Genomic DNA, 20,879 nt, shown 5'->3' with positions numbered 1-20,879 from the left:
TATATTTAAATATGCATATTTTACTCTGTGGAAATAATGACTTGGTGATCCAGTGACAGTCGATATTGTGGAATCAACATTTTTGCTGGACAATATTAACACCGCGATCATTTGTGCCGCAGCACACCACCTTGCAAGAATACTTGGGTCTGAGAGCTGAGGTGTTGTGGTCTAGTCTCGAAGCGCTGGTTCCCATGCCGACCTCCCAGTTCGCTAAACAATGTGTGATCCTTAACAAATCCCTTCATCTCCCCGCGGCTCCGTCCCCTACCTGTGAAAGCCGGGAGCCCTTAGAAAGAGTCTGGGCGCCGTTTAATGCGCCGTCCACAACACGGCCGCGCATGTCTGTTCACTGCCTGGGTTTTACGGTCGCTATTTTGTTTGGGGGTGGCGTCGGGGAACCTTTGTGTGATGTTGGGCATCAAGGGGAGACGAGGGGATGAAGTGGTGGGCCCTTATGCCCAGACTGCATTCCTGCTGCTGAATGCAAATTATGCAAATCCGGCGTTAATTCTCCCATAAACACTCGGGCCTTGGGAAAGGCAACGTGCTCCCCGCCCAGAGTAAACAAAGCTGGCAGTGTACGCTGCGCGGATAGAAAACACTTGTTGCTGGGGGGGCAGAAGGGGGCGGGTCCTAGTCCTTTATGGAGCCGGTTCTCAGAATAATACTGAGGGGGGGTCACAGGCTTGGGGCACCCCCCTTTGTTTGTGTACACAATGCTCCTGTGTTTGTGTCTGAAAGATGTCATGCTAATGGGCCCCTCGCCTCCTGGATCCGGGACTCGCAGACACGGCTTGGCACGATGGGAACCGGGGCACAGGGGCTTGGGAAAGTGGGCTCGCTTCAGTCTGTAGGGGCACCTGATCTGATCTTGGGCGCTGCAGCTGGCGTGCTGGCGTGAAGCTTGATTGCCAGCTTGTGCAACAGCATCCTTTGGGGCCATGGCGGCGTGAGGCGCTGGGATGTTGATATGGTGGGTGACAACAGAGCCATTTTGGGTCAGAGTGGTACCTGAAGACTTGGGGCCCTGAGAAAGTTCCAGAAACACCATAGGATCTCAAGATGCCTTCAGGGTCATCACCCAAAATGTTACCCCATTACTCCACACCTCCGTGAACTCCACTGTCTCCCCATACAGAAACACACTCTGTTCAAACTCCTCTCATACACACATAAAAAGCACTACACAACATGAGCCCCGCCTACCTCAACACCCACACACTCTTCCACCAATCCCCAAGACACCTCCGCTCAGCCGGACTCTTGCTAGGACACGTACCTCGCATACACAAAAGTACATCTCCCCCAAAACATGGAACGACCGCCCGCAGTGCAACAGAGCCTCCTCGCTGCTTCTTGAATCCCGCAAGAAGCTGGAGATCTGGCTTTACCAATAATTCCACCTTTGGAGACCAGCGCCTACCAACCAGCGATGCGGCTAGATGCCCTCACTGTTGATGCGTGCTATACAAATAGACATAACATAGGTGTTGTTCACCAATATTTTTTTTTTACACATTTCTAACCTTTCATCGGGCAGGGTTTCATGTTGTCTCCAGTTTACACCAATTCCAGACAAGTTGCTGTACCTGATGCTGTGGTTGGCGGTGGTGGACCCCAGCTCTTGTTTTTGGGGACTCGCGTATGTCTTTCTTATCATCAGACTTTGACACAGAGCAAGAGGGGCAAATGCAGAAAAGCAAGCTTAGAGGAGGATGAGAAAGATTGGAAAGGGAGAAAGCAGCAAAGAAGAAGAGTCTGCAAGAATCAATTATAGGGACGGCAAGTGCAGGGTAGTGGAAGAAAGAGGCATGAGGTGGAACTAATAGTAGACTGCCTTGGTATTCATGAGATGAAGAGACAGGACACATGGAGTGGTGAAAGACGGAGGCACAATGATTAAAGATTAAAGACTAGGCAGCCTTGGGATTCATGAGATACAGACAGGAAGTGTCAAGTGGTGGCAAAGAGAGGCATGAGGTGGAATCAAGACTAGACAGCCTTGGAATTCATGAGATAAAGAAACAGGAAGTGTAGGGTGGTGGAAGAAAGAGCCATGAGATGGAATCAAGACTAGGTACCCTTGGGATTCATGAGATAAAGAAACAGGAAGTGTAGGGTGGTGGAAGAAAGAGCCATGAGATGGAATCAAGACTAGGTACCCTTGGCATTCATGAGATAAAGAAACAGGAAGTGTAGGGTGGTGGAAGAAAGAGGCATGATATGGAATCAAGACTAGGTATCCTTGGAATTCATGAGATAAAGAGATAGTAAGTGTAGGGGGTGGAAGAAAGAGGCATGAGATGGAATCAGGACCAGGGTGTCTTGGGATTCTATAACCCTGCCATTTGGCAACACTGGCCTAAAATTAAAAAAAAATTAAAAAAACATTGTGTCCTGCAACCACTTTTTACAAGTTAAGCCCTGACTGTGCTGGACAGTCTTTCAGTTCTTCACTTTGCAATCTGTTACTTGTAAATGGGCCCAACCGAGCAGAACCTTCATGTTCTCACACTTTGCCCTGGAGAGTTTAATGCCCTAACCGTTTCAAGCCCAAAAAAAAGTGTACGATTTGGAATGCAGTCCAAGTTCACCTGACAGATGACCGTCGTACAAACAATAGTGTGATTGTGTGATTGTGATGGAAGAGGACCATTTATACACTGTGGTTGTGCAAGTAATCATAGTGAGGAGCCACTGTGGCTCACCATCTTCATCCTTTGTGGTCTGAAGGACTTTTCCCCCTAAGGGGGAGTTGAGAAGGGTGGACATTTTGGAGTAGAACTTGGGGCTATGGGCTGAAACGTAATGAAATTATTAGAAATATGGATAGACCGATTAAGGGCCTTCGATCCAGTTGAGTGGCCCACTGCCTGTCCCGGTGGCAGAGGTCATCTCCACCACCACACCGGCCGGACTGCCGCACACCAAATTTAGAGATCACCGCCATACCTGTGGTGATGTCTGTTCCTTCACAGGAGCCTCCACAGTAGGCCCTGGGAAAGAACGCACACAAAACTATTTTTTGTCAGTCACGAATTCCCAAAATGAGAGTTTGTTTTGGCAAAGCAAATGGTACTCTCACCCTGGAAGTTTTCTTGCATGATTTAGAGGTTGTTATTTTTTGTTACGTTCGTGACTGAAAAAAGGACATAAGACCATCTTCTCTAAATAGGCTCGTTCACCAAAAACGAATGTTCTACCCAACACATAATGGAGTGAGTGGACGACGTGTTTGGCAAACAGGGTATTCCGTTACGTTTGTGACAGAGAATCCTCTCTGCCAAACTCTAAAAGAGGCATAGCCTAGTAAATGGGTATGTGAGGGAGTTGGGGAAATAAAATGCTTTTTTAGGCTTCCTTTGTGGTCATAACTGGAGATTGAAGGGGTGAGGAATGGGTTAGTGGGAGCTACTGCTGGTCCTTATGGGACTCCTGATATAGACTGCGTCCTTTCTTGTCATTTTTGCTGCTAACACCGCCATGTCACTTGTGTTTCTGTTTCCCACAGTCCTGGTACCTGGGTTAGCTCGGAGAACTACCCTGCTCCTGTCTTCTGGGCAGCCTGAGAGAGAGAAGAGCTAAACTGAACACCGAATAACACGACGGCGACCAGGCAGCAAGCACCAGCCGAAGGCAGGATGGTGGCTACAAGTGATGAACTGAAAGGGCACCGCTATGGGACAAACGCAAAACCACAATGCAACCGACCTGCGAGGAAGACGTGGAGAGGGAGAGGAGCGGAGGAATTGAGGAGAATCCATGGCGGAATCGACAGGAATCTTCCTTTTTTTTTTTTTTTTTTTACAATAGACATTTGAAAGAGAAATCATTTGCAGCTTTGCATGATTCGCCAGGGGTGACCACCCTCTTCCCCGCGACCAATCTCCATCAAGGTATTGCAGGCTCCACTTCGGCTTTGGTGCATCTTGGCGGTCCCATCAGACTTTCCGTACTGGCTGAGACTCCCTGAGACCCATGGGCCCCTTCACCCATCCTCCACTCCTGGATCCCTGATTATTGCTTAGGGTGAACAGGTCTCTCAACCTCCCAATCTTCCCAGCATCATTGTTTCCTGATGGACTGCAAATCTAATTCTCTTTGTCGCATTTGGCTTCTTGCTATTAGGATGGTTCGGGGAGGATCTGCTTGGAAGTATAGGCGTGGTTTCTGATTCGTTGCGCCTGTGGGGTGCACTTTAACCTCCTCAGCGGCACTCATAGCTCCCACAGCGGGAGAAAAAGACATGGGATGCACTTGATGCCCATGGTGGATTTGAGACATGCTATGTTGTGTGCATGGGAAGGTAGGGTTTTGGGGTGCATACTCACCAGTGATGGCTATTACCATGCAAGGATTTGGGAGAGGGAGTAGAAAACTTCTTTGGCTTCATGATCGCCCCCATTGCAACCAATGAAACAATTTAGCCGGGAGGGTATAACTTGAAGTATCTACTGTGGCATTGAACAATCTCGGTATGTACAGTGAATGATGATTCAAGGGATGGAAAGATGTGTAAAGGGGAAAGATGTGGGGCTGAGCCACAAGGGCAAACAAAAAAGGGCATCATGTGTTGCGCCAGCTGCCGTGAGATAGGTATCTATTCTTCATCCAACAAGACAAAAAATGAATATGGGAAGGTTTAAATTGGGCTGTTGGTAGACAACTGTGGAAGTTAAACTTTCATTCGAGGGCAGGCATTTGCTTTATATTAAGGGCTGTCCTCGGTGAGCTGAGAAACATTTGGCCCAAAGAGACAGTGCTGCATGTGGAAAAAAAAAGGAGTCACTGAAGCATATGATGGGTTAAACTTTGCCTGCAATGCAAGCAAACCGTCTGAGCAGCCTAACCTTGAGTGTTACTAGGCTTACCCAAAGCCTATAGATACATTTTCAAATGCTCACTAAAATGATTGGTGCCTTTGAAGCAGTACTGGCCAAATACTGCCACTTTCTTGGTGCATGGTCCCCACAAATTTGTTGAATAATAAGTCAACTAGTTGCCACCAACACCAGTTGTTGAGGTGGGATTCTATTTTTTCAGTGAATTTGAGGGTAACGTTTATACAGCTCTGTTGGAAGCGTGGATCTTCTAGGGCCATGTTGTCAATTGGCACCACACTCTTTTGGGCACTTTCTACGTCTGTAAGTAGTCTTCAAGTGGGCGCTGTCTACGAAAAATGTTTGGTGTGCTCTCTTTTCTGCCCACAGCAGTCACAATTTCAGCTTCTCTTTATTGAAAAGTTTCTTGGTATGAGAACACTTTTCTAATGAACAGTAGAGGCCCAGTAACAGTTTTAGAGGAAACTTCCTGTAATTTATATCTGTAATTTGCAGAACTGAAAAAATACAATTTTATGTATTGTTGGATTTTGAAGAAAAAACATCTACTCATCTCGCCCTTGAAGTTGCCTCTCCATCTGCCACTTGGCTTTGTAGGGTTTGATGTGGTACTGGCATTTCCACTCATTATGAAAGCTGGGAGCTCTCTGTGATGGGATAGATCGAATATCTGCAATGTGTCATATGTGTAAAATCACGTGACTGTGGAACCAGTTTTGTAATTTGGCAAGCTGTTGACACCTGTTAACAATAATGGGTGTTGGCAGCAAAAAGAGCATACCTTCATCCATGGCTCCACCCCACTTTGGCGGAGCCTTCTGTGATTGGATCCTGTGAGATGCACAACCCTGCCTTACCACACTCTGCCAAAGTGGTGGCTGGAGAGGATGTAACTTTTCCCTTAATGAGAATATTTAGGTTTTTTTGTTGAGTTCTGGAATCTATTAGCCAAAACCTAAATGACTGTTAAGAAAGGTAAGGGGAAAGGGTTTTTGAACAATATAGCAGGACAATGTTCAAAGTATATGTGGTCCTAGACACATTTGCGTACATTGTGAACAGCTTCAACAAACTGGAAATAACCGAGAAATGTTTGGAGTTCAGCATGATAGAGAGTTTTGAAGATCCTGACCAACATATTTCTCGTTGACATAACATCTGAATCTGGAAAGCAAGTTACCTTTTATATCAGTTTTCCAAATCTGCATATTTCATGCCTTAAAATTGAAGACCTGGATCTGGAATTTTGTGGTCTATAAGCTGAGCGAACGCGAGGAGCACTGGCTTGGCTGTACGTTTCGGTCATCATTTGCCGCCTTGGGTTCGTGCCTTCTTCTGGATGAGGGAGGGGGAAATATCTCTTCAAGGGTAGGAGAAAGCTGCCAGCCTGCTCCCCTCCCTCTTTGAGTGCCTGGTGAGGAGCAAGGGTATCCCTGGGTTGTGTTGCACATTCTTGAGATGGACATGCACTTTTGTGGATAAAGGGGGAGGGGGGAAAAGGGAGAGCACTAATGTTTTTTTTTTTTTTTTTTTTTTAAAAGAAAATTTGTTCATGTTCGAGGGATGCTAAGTCAATCAATGCTGTTTTGCTGGCTTCAAACTCGGTCAGTTGCACAGTTAACGAAAACAAGCATAGGCTAATCACAGTGTACGTACTGAGGGAATTGTGGCGGACCTCTTGGCTTGAGTTCGAGCTTCTGTCATGGTAGATGCCCTAACTCCAGACTACCTTGGACGTGACCCAGAATTATATAGTCTTCCTGCGTGCGTCAGCAAATGGAGTACCCCAACCGTGCTCGACAGTGACCAGTGCACCTACTGTGCAGAACTGGAATGACGCAGACACTGTGATGAGGATGCCGTGGCAGAACAACAAAACAAGGTGGCGCTAGAGCTATGAGAGAATCATTCGTCCCTGGAAAGGTGGATGTGCACCAGCGTTCATTGCTAGAGCTGTCGTAGGTCCTTTGGCGGGGAATTCTGGAATTAGGGGGTGGACGCTGCAGACGATGGTGGACGCTTACCGGCAGCGGTGCCTAATATCCTAGTACTTGCTATGTAAGTATTTGTCATTTGGTTGACATGATCCAAGCTACACCTTGGCGCTGGAGGACATGGAAAGGCTAGTGTAAATAAGCTAACACTCAATGGGTGTCAGTCATTGGAGTGGGGTTTTAGGGCAGACACACTCAGTGAAAATCAACTTTTTAACTAGTGCCTCTTTTTTACTGTGTTTCTGGGTATCTCCGTGGTCTGAGACTACGGTTTCAGCGTCCGCTTCCACAGTTGTGGATTTATAGCCATACAACAGAACTGCTCCTTGCTTGCAGTTAAGTGACTGCAAGCAGGACCAATACAGTCTGGATCAGTCCTGGTCATGTGTTTTCCCAAATAGGAGGCATCGCAAGATAGCAAACCCCCTTCAAACACAGATCGCTTCCACAAGTTGAAGCTTCTGATGACAAGCCATGCTTACAAGCATGTAATCTAGGTCTCTTCCCCATACAGTTGTGTGCTCTGAAAAACTCTGGGTGATCATGACAGATAGGCATCCATATGCTTGTATGATGCAACACATGGTTCATACAGAGGTACTGGTCAACAGGCATTGTTTGCGCCGTGTCACTCAATTAGATGGCAAATACGACACAGTCCAGTGGTCGGGAAAGCACTGCTTTCCCAAAACACTAGTCTCGGCCATTGGCAGTGTCAATGAGATTAGATCTCACTAACTTCTTCCGGGTGAATTGTGAGGTCATCGAACGGAGACACAAAGGATTCCTTTTTCAGAATCCCCATTGTCAGTGATTGGGTTTTAATAGTCATATTCTGCTCTTGGCCCACAATACCACACTACAGAAACCTGTCCCACTGTGGACTCAATAACTGCTAACAATGGAAAGGGCTTCATAGAAGAATCTTCCCCAGATGTTGAGTGCCAGGAACAGAGAACACGACACATGCATATGATGCAGTAACTAAAAAAGAGAGTTAAGGAGATCGGCAGCTGATATGACCTAGTTTCATCTCCTTCAGTGCCACCTACTCTCTTCATTGTCCAAACAGTTTACAACTCAAATCCGTGCAGAGCAACCTGGGAGTTTCATTAATCCACAGTCTGTTGATTTATGCTCCGCGTGGTGGCTTTAGTTGTGTTAAATTTATCAGTACCACTGATTTCTGTTTAAGCTGATCATTGACAATTCAAGGTATTTCTCGATGCCGGAGGTGATTTGACCTCCATACTCGTGTCCCGGCTGGATGGAATTCCAGCTCGCCTCTTTCCTCTTTTCTTGACTTCTTCTCGAAGCCTCTTCGCACTCCGAAACGAGAACACTAAACATCGCTTATACGTTCGACTCACACTTTCATACCAGTAGGCCCTTTCATTGTGAACCTTGCATCGCCTTGAGTGCCATCAACACTAGCCAGAGTGGCAACGCTTATGACCCCATAGCTCCCTGCAGCTGTCACCGACAATAGCTTGGCAATGCCATTTGTATGGGGCAACATGTACCTATGTCCCTGTAGCACTTAGAGTTCATCTGTCGATTGAGGCAATCGCCCACAGCATTGACTATCTCAAAGAGATTGCTGCTGTGGAACAACACTGGAAGTGTTGCAGATGAACATTCCTTCTTTCGTCGCCAGTTTCTTCCCCTACTCTGGCTCAGTTTCTACTTGACTGTCCTTGGCTGTGTATGTGTCAAATGTATGTCATTTCCATCCTGCACATTCACAATCGGACATGCATGGCATGTCAAGAGAAGGCTCAAAGCAAATTTGTTGTGAATCCCCAGGATCTTTGCCTAAGACATGACTGTTGTGTCCTTGAAAGCCCTCAACCCACTTTCTTCCACCAATCCGCAGTACGTAAATCAAAACTCCTGCTACCAGACATGGCAAAAAAAGATGGTCATTATTGCATGGTGCTTCGCTGGAGAGCTGGTGTTCCCTGAGCTCCAACAATCAGCTAACTCATGCATGGCAAAAAATGCAACTCCCGACGCCTTTCCCTGTTTTAGCCCCCAGCCCTTAGCATTAAACAAAAAAACAAAAAAAAATTAAAACTAGAAAAAAGACTCCAAGTTTGCACGAACTTTGAACTTTGATACCACATCATGTGCCTTGCCTTCTGACAATAAATATTAACCACTGCACAAAAATAGTTGCATGTTCTGACTCCGGCAAAAGGGGACAGTTTGCCGCTTGTACAGCCACATAGCGTGAAAGTTGGTGAACTTGCTTAATTTGATTTTTTCAGAGTTATTTCTGCCATATTTAAGCATGGCACCAAGGTGGCTCCACCTGTCTGTGGTGGTGCATTGAGGACGCGCTTGATTCTTCCGAAAGCTCCACATTTGTAATCAGGCAATACCTCAAGCACTGCTGGCGGCCATTTTTAAAAAACCTGGTTTGCTTGTTCACAGTAGGGATTAGAAAATATGCGTGCATGCACTTATGCCTTAATATCACATGCTCTGAGTTCAGAGGGGAAAAGTGAAGGCAAAACAGAATTCATTTCAGGATCATCAACTGCTACTTTCCTTGCTTAGAGATGAGACGGAAACTCTAAAATAAGCTATCAAGCACAGGATTGTGTTTTTGAAAAGCCTTCACATAATGATCCCCACATGAACTTTGACAGGAAAACGGTCTAGAGGCAGAAGTCCACATATTTCAAAGGGTGAATTGATCATCCTTGATGGGGAGATGCTAATAATCTGTCTCATGGTCCCCAAAAGAGCAATTTATGAAAATTAGAGTTGATAAAGAAGTTTGCTTGGTGACTTTATCGTGTGACTACCTGAGTCAGTCTCCTGGTTGTCACTTATCACAGTTCCCCCATCTCAACCTAGATACTGGGGTATTCCAATGAGAATCCTGTTTGCCACCAGAGTCAGATCTCAGCAATCCAAAAGGCCTGCTTATTTATTGCTCTTCTATCTAACATTGTGCATGTCTTCCAGAGAGCTGCAAGTATAGCACTGATTATTATGCAAAACTAGTTCTGTTTGTTCAGGTGACTGATTATTTCAGAAAAAAATAATTGTGAGGCACATCAGAATGCTTCCACCTTTTTCACAGCAAGCAGTGAGGGCCGTCTCTTCTTCTTAGAGGATGGCACCGATGGAGAGAGATTTTTCACCACCTGAAGGGTGGGAGGTAGACCATTTTGGTGGCTAATCTGAGGTAAGCTAGGATATTGGGGTGCAATAAGAGTTTGATGGAGTTTAACTCCAGACATTCTGAAAGTGACAGACAAAAAAGTCTTGAAGAGCCTGGTCCCAAGTGTTGGAAGCAACTTTGGGCTCATTGGAAATTTGCACGGGCCGAAGTGAGAATTTCCGGCCATCCCCCATGTGAGGTTCATGTGGACACCTTATCAGGTCTATGGTTCTCATAATTATCTTTGTGGCACATTATAAAGGTTGGGTTCATTTACTATCTGTCAGCTTCAAAAACCCACCCTTCTAGATATGTGAACATTCTGTCAAAGAAGTAACACATCCTAAACCTTTGACCCTGACTCCAGATATTGAGGCTGTCTCTTGCCTTAGTCTTTTCTCCTTGCTGAGGCCTCTTCGCTGGCATAATGGCACAAACCAAATGTTTTTGCTCAGTCATTCTTCTGCAAGTTCAGCAAACTCCACATACTTTCCCTTGTGTTTTTGTACTCAGTAGAAAATCCTAGAAGCCATCCCAGCCATCCCAGAAGAAGGAAAAAGAGAATATTCTCAAAGCTTTACCAGTTAGTATAGGCTAAAATTTCTAGGTGGACATGCGTCTAAGTTTCAGAGACCAACTCAGCATCAAATCATATTAATTGTTTCATTGTTGCAGAACGTATTCACAAGGTAGAATTCAACTTTTCTGGGTGAATTTCCCAGAATTCATACTTTGTGAACAAGATAAGTGCTACTCGGACAGATCAGCTGGTCCAGGGAATATTGATCTTATATGATTTTTGGGTGAATCTATCAGACCTCGATTGGCTCACTAAATTATCAGAAAAGTAAAGTGCCGTCACGAGGATAGAAGTTGTGGGAGGTTGGGTAGGTAAAGGGAAACTTTGAGAAAGCATATAGTTCTAAACCAGCGTCTAAGGAGTTTAGTTGTGTACTCAACTAACTTCTTCTGCCCTTTTCCTTCACCTGCTAGAGCATAAGGATGGCTAAGAGAGAAGGGTGTAACAAAGGTCCATCGGTGTGATGCACACTATCTCTTGTCATCAGCAGTGAACTAGGTGAGGAGATGCTGTGGTGTACCCTGCTTCTGATTAAATCCTGACTTGCTCCAATGGGAGAAATCTGATGATACAAATCTGAACCCATTTTTGTACAGGTTCAATACTGAACACGTATATATTCATTCATGGGGTCATATGTCCCTAATTGTGTACAGATTACCCAATTAGTGCATCACTTGTTAGAGAAGCGGCAGGTTGTCCTGTCAATTGTGCAAAGCTTTCATGGATTGTACTCATATTTTTTGTAACTAATTTTTGCATCTTTGTATACTTCAAAAGTATAGGCAACCAACGAAAGAGAATGACGTCTTAGCGTGTCACTCCATTGACTATGAGAGCACTTGTACCCTTGTCCTAGACGAGGTGAGGAAGGCCTCCTTCTACTGCAAGGAGGCAATCCTCAGGGCACCTAACTGTATGTCCACCGTTTATAGGAAAGCAAGCGCTTACCTCTTTTTAGGTCACAGCGTTTTCTTCCTTAATTGTGGCTCGCGCCTATGTACATCAAAGTAATGTGACATACAGGGAAGCTCGAGCGCCCCTCATGAAATGAAGGCAATAGAGTGTCAACATTTTTTTATTTTTTAATGTGTGAGAAGTTTTGTAGGGGTCCTGAGAAGGCGTTAAACGCGTTCATTGTTCCTAAATGATTCTTTTTTTTCAATTTTCTTGTTATTGATTCACTTTTCTATGATGCTAGGCAAGATGGGGAGGAGTGGGATATGCATGAGAAGGCATTTGAATTCCAAGGACTGTGTTCCTATGGCTCCCCTTTCCTCCATTCCCCTTGGAAACTTTTTTATGCAATGTACAGTTTTTGTTCTGCCAGAGCAATGCAATGCTGGTAGCTAAATGATTTTGAGAATATTAACAAATTTAGAAAATGTGTTTAAAAATATTTAAAATAATGTGTTGAGAATGATGCGAAGGTGCCGAAAGCTCACAGTGTCTCAGTGAAAGCCCCCAACCCCTTTTTGGTACCCTGCATGTGTGAGACACTCATCCTCAGACGACCAGTAGCTCCTCAGATCACCCATAACCTGAATGCGTTGCTATAGCAACACCAGTATTTAAAACATGTTTGAGGAAACCAGGGCCTGATGTTGGTGACTGAGCCCTTCATGGTAGACAGTGAAAATGGAACACATGGGTAATAATAGGATTGGCCCATACTCTGGTATTCTTCCAAGTATCCATGCCTGGAAAGGCAGAACTTTTTGAAAGCAAGGAGTCCCAGGCATGCATGTCATAGTTAAAAAAAAAAAAAAACACAGCCATTCTTACTTGTATCACTTGGCTGTACAGCATCTTGTAGTTGGCAGTTATGCATTCCCAGATGAAAAGACGCAGGACTAAAACTATAGGTTAGATCTGTCTGAAACTTGTGTATTGAGGTCAGTCATGAGGTCAGAATCCTTCATCCTCTCTCTTCTTTATGTCTTAGATGCATGCTCCCATGTGGTGGTATTCCAAGTGGAAGATGCTTGCCATCGTCCAAGTCAGGGGCCTTTGGTGACAGGACAGTATCCGCTCAAAAGGCCCTTTGACTTTTTAAAAATCCCTTAGGTTATATTTGCAAGCAAGCAGTGTGTGACACTCAATATATTCTAAGAGCATCCATGATTTTTACCAAGTCTTGCTGGTTTCTGCATTTCTTTCTGTATCTGCCAAGATTCACTTTCAGGTTCCTGCTTTTATTAGCTCTTTCCTCCTGAATTACTCGCTGGGTCTCATCTCGATCACTCCTCCTCAATTCCCAGTCATCGGATACAATTTTCTAAGATTCAGTAAATGAGCCAGCCAACAAGTGCTGCTGTCTGTCTCAAGATCTGATGGGCGATCCCACTTCTGACACCATTTTATTAAGCAATGAGCACATTAGCATTTAGCTTCCAGTCCTCTGGAATTGAGGGCTGTGGTACTGTTCCTTGAACAAAGCACTCTCCAAGGAAATCTGCACCCCTCGTGAGTGAACATTGTAATACCAATAGATTGAAAGGACTCAGGGGCACAAGACATTGAAGAACCCCATAAGAAACCAGCATTTTAGGGGGATACATTAAATTCAGCTGTAGAGTGAGACAACTGATGCAGCATGTTGAAGATCGTGAAAGAAAATGTAGTTCCTATGAAGGTGCCTTGATTTTGGCTTTTCAGAAAGCAGCCAAATGAGTATGAGCCATTAATGTTGATCACATCTGATCTATGCTACCATTGAAAGTATGGGACCACCACATCAGGCCCTGTAAACATTTGCACTGTCCCACACCCAGCTTCTTTGTCGCAGTTTGTTACAATGTCTCCAGCATGGTACCTCGAAGCACACTGTGATGATGTCATTGCTATGTTGCACCGTACAATAGTAGGGATGCCAGTAAAATGGTTAGACTGCTGTAGTATAGAAGGTTGAGTTTTTTGGCAAACGTTTGGTATGTCATATTTTTACTGTGCTTATTGCCTCTACCAACCAGAAGGAAATATGCAAATTGTGTGTCGTTCAAGGCACCCATCAACCCATCCTCCTAATATTTGTGTTATGTCTTTTCCTGATTTGGGGATTCTTCTCAATCTAATACACTGGGGTTCGTTTTGTGTTCCAATATTAGAATCATTTTACATTCAAGCGATACTCGGAAGGTCATGGCAAGTGGTAGAATATGTTTTCTAGTGCAAAGTAATACTCAATAGGTGAAATTCATTTATTGATATGCATCATTCTCGATCTTGTATGTCACATGGTCGAGACTAAGTGTCCCAATACATTTTGTTAATGCAACAGTAGGTTGTAAAGTATACAACAAGTAGCTTGTTAATGTTTAACACAATGCGGCATACACAGTGTATGAACCAGTAGGCAGTGTGCTAGCACATTGTTCTCACAGTTGAGTGAGGGAAAGGGATGCATGATTCAATCATGTCTACACCACTTACAAAGAGTGACCTTGTCGTCACCCAACTAGCGAATAAATGTGATATTGCATTACTGCTGTTTGTGTATGTGTTTGTGTGTGTGTGTATATATATATATATATATATATATACACACACATACATACATACAGAAGAACCTGGTAGAACCTAATGTTTAGCAGCATTTTACACTTTTGCCCCTCTTCAAGTTTCCCCAAACAGGCTGTATCTCTCTCAGAACATCTCTGTAATAGTTTTACATGAGAACGTCACATAAGTGTTCATGGATGGGTGATATCTAGTAAATTTTATGCAAGCAGGAATCACAATGCAACTCAAGCTCATACCCCCCACGTGTGTTCATTGACAATCGTTTCCTCAGTGCGTACCCTTGTTTAGCCATGTTCGGCAGTGGATGGCATGAAAGACACCCCAGAGGTGGATGCCAGTGCAATTCTTCCTAGTTCCGGCCTTCCAGTTGGTAAACATCTCCCGTCCTCTTGACCCAAGACCCCTTCTCAACATACACCATTAAATGGTAACCATCCCCTCCCCCTTTCAGTATTTTCATCCCATCATGCATTCATTCACACCTCCTGAAAACTGGTCCCGCCACCATGCCTGCAAGGCTGCATGGTGGCTGCTGAAGACAACATGCACTACAGTGTCTCCAAGCTTCGCAGTGACTGCTAGGCATTCTCATGACATGTACAAGCATATGTATAGATGTATATACATGTATATATGTACACATAGTATATATGTACCCTGGTGCTATAGGGCCCTATCTCATGGCAGTGTGCTCCACTGGAGAATGGTGGCTTTGCTGAGGGTCACTCCTTCAAGTCTGAAAACTCCGGGTCAGTCCAGGAGCTGTTCCTTACCAGATGAAATATACCTGTCTTAGGGGAAAGTGAGGAACAGTTATTTTTGCATGCCAACTTCCTCAAGGCTAGACAATCCATTGGCATGGCTAAGGCATACAGCCGTACCAACATCATCCAACACGGCATTGATTAAAGTGCTGGCCCTTATACCCGGGTCGATGTGAATGGCAATTGTTATGTTCTGTTTAATTTGCCTGCTACATCAGTCTAGGGGCATATAGTCCACCCCTCCATCACCAACTTAAAATTAAAGGCCAGCCACCATCTTAAAAGACTTCCCCAGGGAGTTCTGATCACTCTCAGTGGAGACATCTGGATGGCCAACTGACTTGACAACCAACACCCTCTGCACCTCACAGTATAACATAAGAAATAAGACATTATGCGTGAGGGGGCAAGATGGGGAAGTCCTAGGGGAAGATGGATGACCGTATCTCCTTCTAGTTACGTTCCCTACTAACCACTTTTCATCAAACCAACCGGCTTCCATTTAAGCCCGTTCCACACGCAGCATGCACCAGCTAAAGGTTGTTTTATATTAATTCTTTACAACTGTGCTGAAAAGAAAAGAAAAAAAAAGCCAGCAGGTGTCTTCATAATTGAATACCAAAAATATATATAGATAAACCTTGACAAGGAGTGCCTCTAACCGCTTGCTGCTGGCTTTTCTGTTTTCCGCCATGTCTTTTGCTTGCCACACCAGCTTTGCTTTGTTAACTAAGTGCATTCATACTACCTGTGCATGGGCTTTTGTTTTCCTGCCACAATCACAGTTAATGGGGACCCTCCCTCTTCCATTGCCCTGTTGTCAAGACAGAGAGCTGGCAATACATTGCTAACAGTATTGGTGTTGTTCACACAATCCCTCCCTTAAAATCTGCTGACATCATTTTTCATGAGTTATCACCTTGGGATAAACAGTGGTCTGTGTGCAGAGGACCACTGGTGTTCCATATAAAGAATGATGTCCTTATATTTACATGATATTGGCCAAGCGGGGATCCTTGATCTGCAGATGAATATTTAACTTATCGAGGAACATCAGTGTATAGGTGAACATTAATCTCCAGATGAATGTTGGTTAATTGATGAACATTGGTCGTTAGATGAATGTTCGTTCCTCAGTTCAGCATGCATAAAATGATGTTGGTTCATGAAGAAAGATTGACCCATTAAGTAAATTTGGCCCACATATGAGCTTAGTCACTTAAGAAGTATCAGTTAATGACTAACTTCAAGGCATAGATACGTTTTGGTTTAATCTGGTAAGCAGATAGGCACTGCTTGATAAATTAACCTAGTTACATAGATGAATATTGCTCTAGAGCTAAACCTAGTTTAACAGATTAATGTTGACTCACATGTGAACCTTAGTTCATAGATCAACCTAGTTTCATAGGCAAGCCTTCGTCTTTGCGTACCTGTTGGCCGACAGATGAACTTTGGTCCTCACTGAGTGTTGCTCCTGACGACTACTGCTGTATAGATGAATGCTAGTTTAGCGGTGAGCATTGGCCCAAATGGAAGTTATTCTGGATGTTCTTAACACTACATTTCATGGACTTCCGTGGTAGTCCAGAGGGCTCGAAGGTCTATGACCTTATTTCTTCTAAATTAGCAATCATCAAATAGCGTCACTGTTGCCTCCGGTGATGAGACTCAGCAGTATGAGCTGATGGGTTAGAGATGATGTGGAAGAGCAGTGTAGAGAAGCCCGTCATCAATGGAGTTGTCTTTCTTCACCATACAATGAGTGTGCCTACCCATCTGTCTTCCTTATTTGGGCTTTCAGGCCCATGATTCATTTTGGGGGGGAAATGCCACAAACCCTGAATCCTTCCAGGTTAAGGAAATGTTTCAGGAGCTGTCTTTCGGCATCCTGGTTTCAAGTGTTTCACCCTAAGGGTGTCTAATGAGGTACATTGTTTGAAACACACCTTTGGGTGTGTTTATTAGCCACAATGAGAAAGAAATAATATACTTAATGTTGTATTTTAATAGAAAATAGCACTACAAAAAATTTGAAGATGGGTGACTTTGCTGCCTGACACCCTCTGATTTTGGTACTGTTGGCAACCTTGGATAACCCTTCCCTAACAATCCCTAAAGAGGTTTCCCTACTAATAGGGGGCTACCGTGTAAAATACAGTGGGTCACCTTTTATCACGTTTGCCATTGACAACCTTACCAATGGTTGTCTCCATCAGATATTGGAGGGGTGCTTCGAAGAATTCCTATTCTACAGCAATTACTGGTCCACTGAGTTGGTTCCAGATGTACAGCTGGTACTCGGAAGATGGCCAAATGACTTTTTTGGTCTTTCCAGTCTGTATGGCATTAAGCCACAACAAGATCAGTGGTTTTCAATAACTGAACAACCAAGCCAAATGACGTCTAGAATTAGAGGCACATTCTGATGTTCATTTTCAGAAACAACCCTTTGTACTGCAAGAGCCTGACCATGAACCCAGATGCTCTTGTCTTGGTTCAGTTTAATGCTCTTTCCATGGAAAAGAGGCTGCTGTGTAAAGAAAGTTTGCTGTTGTCCAGACCTGTCACACTATTGCAAGTTAAAGCGGCAATAGGTGTTCTTTTAAATCATTTTAGCAATATCCAATCTAAGAGCCTATAGAGCAAATAAGCCAAGATGTGGATAGTGGAATGAGTGCTGAGATGGCACCTGGTGGTCCAGTCAATGCCATATCTTGGCCTGTAATCAAGGATCAGACACAAAAGGCACCCCAAGCCAAGCATGGGAGTCAAATGGACACCCTAAACCTGCCACCACAACTGACCATCCTCTAACCTCCCCAGTGGGAGAGGAGGAAGGGCTTCTGGAAATTCAGGGGTGAATACCCAGGTGTACACTACAGAACAGTTTGCCCTTTCTGGGCCAATCCCTGCAGTCAGTGTTGCCCTTACTCCTTTTTCATGGCCTCCTTCAGAACATGAACCTAGACTGCCAGGAGCATCCTTTCCTTGTCCACTATCTCCCTGAAAAGCAGTTGCAGACAACATGGCATGGACAGAGAGCCCCCATCCTCTACCCATCAGGTATCACCTTTTCCTTTGGAGACCACCACTGCTTGCATTTTGTTTTTAATTGCGAATCTCTCAATGTTGCTGAAGACTTGGAGGAGGCTGGGGGGGTGGGCGGGAGAAGGATGCTATTTCTCCGAGATTACGTGGGAGCAGAGAGAACACATTTTACATTTGTATTTTGTTTTCCTGAGGATTTCATTTTTTATTTCCCATTATATTTTACAGATATTACAATAATTATACTCTTATTCTGTTTCTTGCTTGCTTGCTGCACACATACCCACGAACGCACCAGGGTGCCGGAAACCATGCCGCAAACACCGCAATTTCTGTACGTCTATTTCAGCCAGATATCATCCCACATTTTTCCTGTTCTCCTACACCCTACAGTGGTGTACCCCAAGTCCCCATGTCTTCCTTTAAAACATTGCAATATTAAATAATTATTCAAGTGTGGAGGTTTTGGGGGATATTTGAGACATGTGACTGCACTGCACGTGTTTTATAGGCGTAGCCAGGCTGGTCTCGCCCCCTTTTGCTTCCTCAAGCTATCCCCTCTACTGGAGACTTGGTCCGTCCTAAGTGGCTATGAGTTTGGTGCCCCCTGGTGCGTTTTTCACCATATTTGATTATTACCATGTATTCTGACATTACAATACTCCTCTACCTACATACAATTTATCTGCAAGTGAATATGGGTTTTTTCCCTATGCAAAAAAAATAAAAGTAAAAAATTTGAAAAAAATGTATAAAAAATAAACAAGCTATGCTACAACTCACCCTGAGTGTAAGTGTCTTTCTGTTTGAGTAAAAGATGTTAGTTAAGCAGACTATCTGATTATGTCAATATTCTAGAAATTGACTCATTTTCTGTACTTTGGTACAAAGACGTTTTTCTTGTGGTGACCTAATGTATCTTATTGTCTTAAATCTGTTCCGCTTACTACTTTAAAGTCTTTGAGTCTGTATATGCTTTGCAACTATAACTGGTCAAGTGTCCAAATACTCAACATGACATAAAATACATATTGAAGTAGAAACCTCTGTCTTGTGCGGATCGTAAGCTATATTTCACATACTTCAAAACCAATACAGCTAACGCCCAAGACAAACCAGCACATTCCACATCTATGCATTGGCCCAGATTATAAAAACGAGCTACACTCACCAGGTTTTCCAAGAGACCATACTTAACCCCACCCCCCCCACCAACTAATCAAACACTTAAATCTTATCAAATGTAGTTATATGGGCTTTCTTCTGCAAACCACATGAACACAAGAAAAGTCTGGATTGTCCGCAGGCTCCAATTTTGAAGCTGGACACCTACTGGGACTATGTTAAAGAGCACATTTCCAATTAGAGGACGGATGTATGTTCTTTAAACTATTAAGTGAACCCAAGAGTTAATATAGAGATACAAAAGTATGCAAAGGATGTTATATATCGAGATGCTTGGTATAATGGATGAACATATACAGTATACACAGTATATTGTAACACGTCTTAGAAAAAAACAACAATATATTTACTAAATAAGAACCTAATTACACCTGTTTTATATTTAATACCCCAATTACATAACAGTATCATACATTTCATATTAGGCAAATACGTCATGTTATGTGGGTAACTTTTGAAAGCACTCATAAAATATTTTGATTATTTTTTATAATTACTAGTGAAAAAAGCCTCAAACCATATGCACCTTCCATATTTCTTTCGAAATCCCAATAACTTAATAGAAACACTTAAAAATATAATTTTTGTTTACCCTTGATGCCAGAGCCTTAACAATTCCACATAATCAAGGAAGTAACAGAGTTGGGAGGGTTACGTCTTCAACACAGGGAAATGATATTTAGTGAACAATTTTGATTGTAACTCCTGCACATAGTTTATTGTTTTAGTTTTGAAGACAAGACGCACAGACAAACATTTGAGATTGCCATGGGATCTCATACGGCTGCCTCAGATGTAACTTTGTGAACCTAACATAATGAATGATTCAGGAGTGGAAGGTCATCTGATTTGGTGAAAGAAAAATAAAGAGATGTCAATCATAGAATGTGATTGAGGAAAAAAGAGGTTACATTCAATTTATAAATACATTTAACAGCATATATTCCAGAATCTAATTTACAACTACTCAGGACGATCCTTCTGTATATTATTTGGACACCCATAACCCAGTCTGTATAAAACAGTCATCAAAGAAGACAACAGACAGAGATTGTTTACTTTTAGCATCAGGGTTCCAACATGTACTATTGTGTGTTATAAGAGTAAAAAAACAAATATTTGGGACCAGAATACATTTTTTTAAACAAAAACTCTTACTCAAAAATGTGAAAGAAAAAGGCTGTCTGAAGCCTTATTGAGAGAAGCCACTCAGAAAGCTTCTAGAATAAAAAAGAAAGAACTAAAACAGTAATTACAGACACAATTGGCTGATAAGAAGGATACAGTAGACTATTTTATCTAGAAAAAACAAGCACTTTAACTCAAAGTATTAAAGTTTGTTTGTGAGAAGTATAAAGTTGTATTCACTAGTTTCAGAATTTCCAGATGTTGGATACAAAATTGGCTGATAAGAAAGATACAGTAGATTCAATATCCACCTATCCTATTTTATCTAGAAAAAACAAGCACATTAACTCAAAGTATTAAGTTTGTTTGTGAGAAGTATAAAGTTGTATTCACTAGTTTCAGAATTTTCAGATGTTGGATACTGAAGCAAACGACATTGTAAATATAGTTTGACAAAGCAGAACATCAAGAGCCTTTATTATCTAAAGCGTGCATACGAACAAATGCAAAACCTAATCTAGGTTTAATGTCAGATTTCTTACACAATTTGCATTGTAATGTGCTCGGATGGAATTTTATTATATTGTTGACACATACAGAAATGTGAATGTAATACGGCTGTATCATAAATTAAAT

General features: G+C 43.1%; 1 protein-coding gene across 3 annotated transcripts in view; it reads left to right on the top strand.

The window, feature by feature from the left end:
- Positions 1-18,712, top strand: part of NFIC (nuclear factor I C) — a 343,790-nt gene extending 325,078 nt beyond the window's left edge. For all 3 annotated transcript variants that reach the window (XM_069216686.1, XM_069216683.1, XM_069216684.1), the window contains one exon: positions 3,515-18,712. In XM_069216686.1, the coding sequence (XP_069072787.1) occupies positions 3,515-3,572 (58 nt within the window). In that variant the 3' untranslated portion in view covers positions 3,573-18,712. The remainder of the gene's footprint in view (positions 1-3,514) is intronic.
- The last annotated feature ends 2,167 nt before the right edge of the window (positions 18,713-20,879 follow it).

This window comes from Pleurodeles waltl, chromosome 12 (assembly GCF_031143425.1).
Source record: "Pleurodeles waltl isolate 20211129_DDA chromosome 12, aPleWal1.hap1.20221129, whole genome shotgun sequence".
In the NCBI taxonomy this organism is placed as follows: domain Eukaryota; kingdom Metazoa; phylum Chordata; class Amphibia; order Caudata; family Salamandridae; genus Pleurodeles; species Pleurodeles waltl.
Note: the sequence above shows the minus strand (reverse complement) of the source record. Positions and strands in the feature narration are given on the sequence as shown.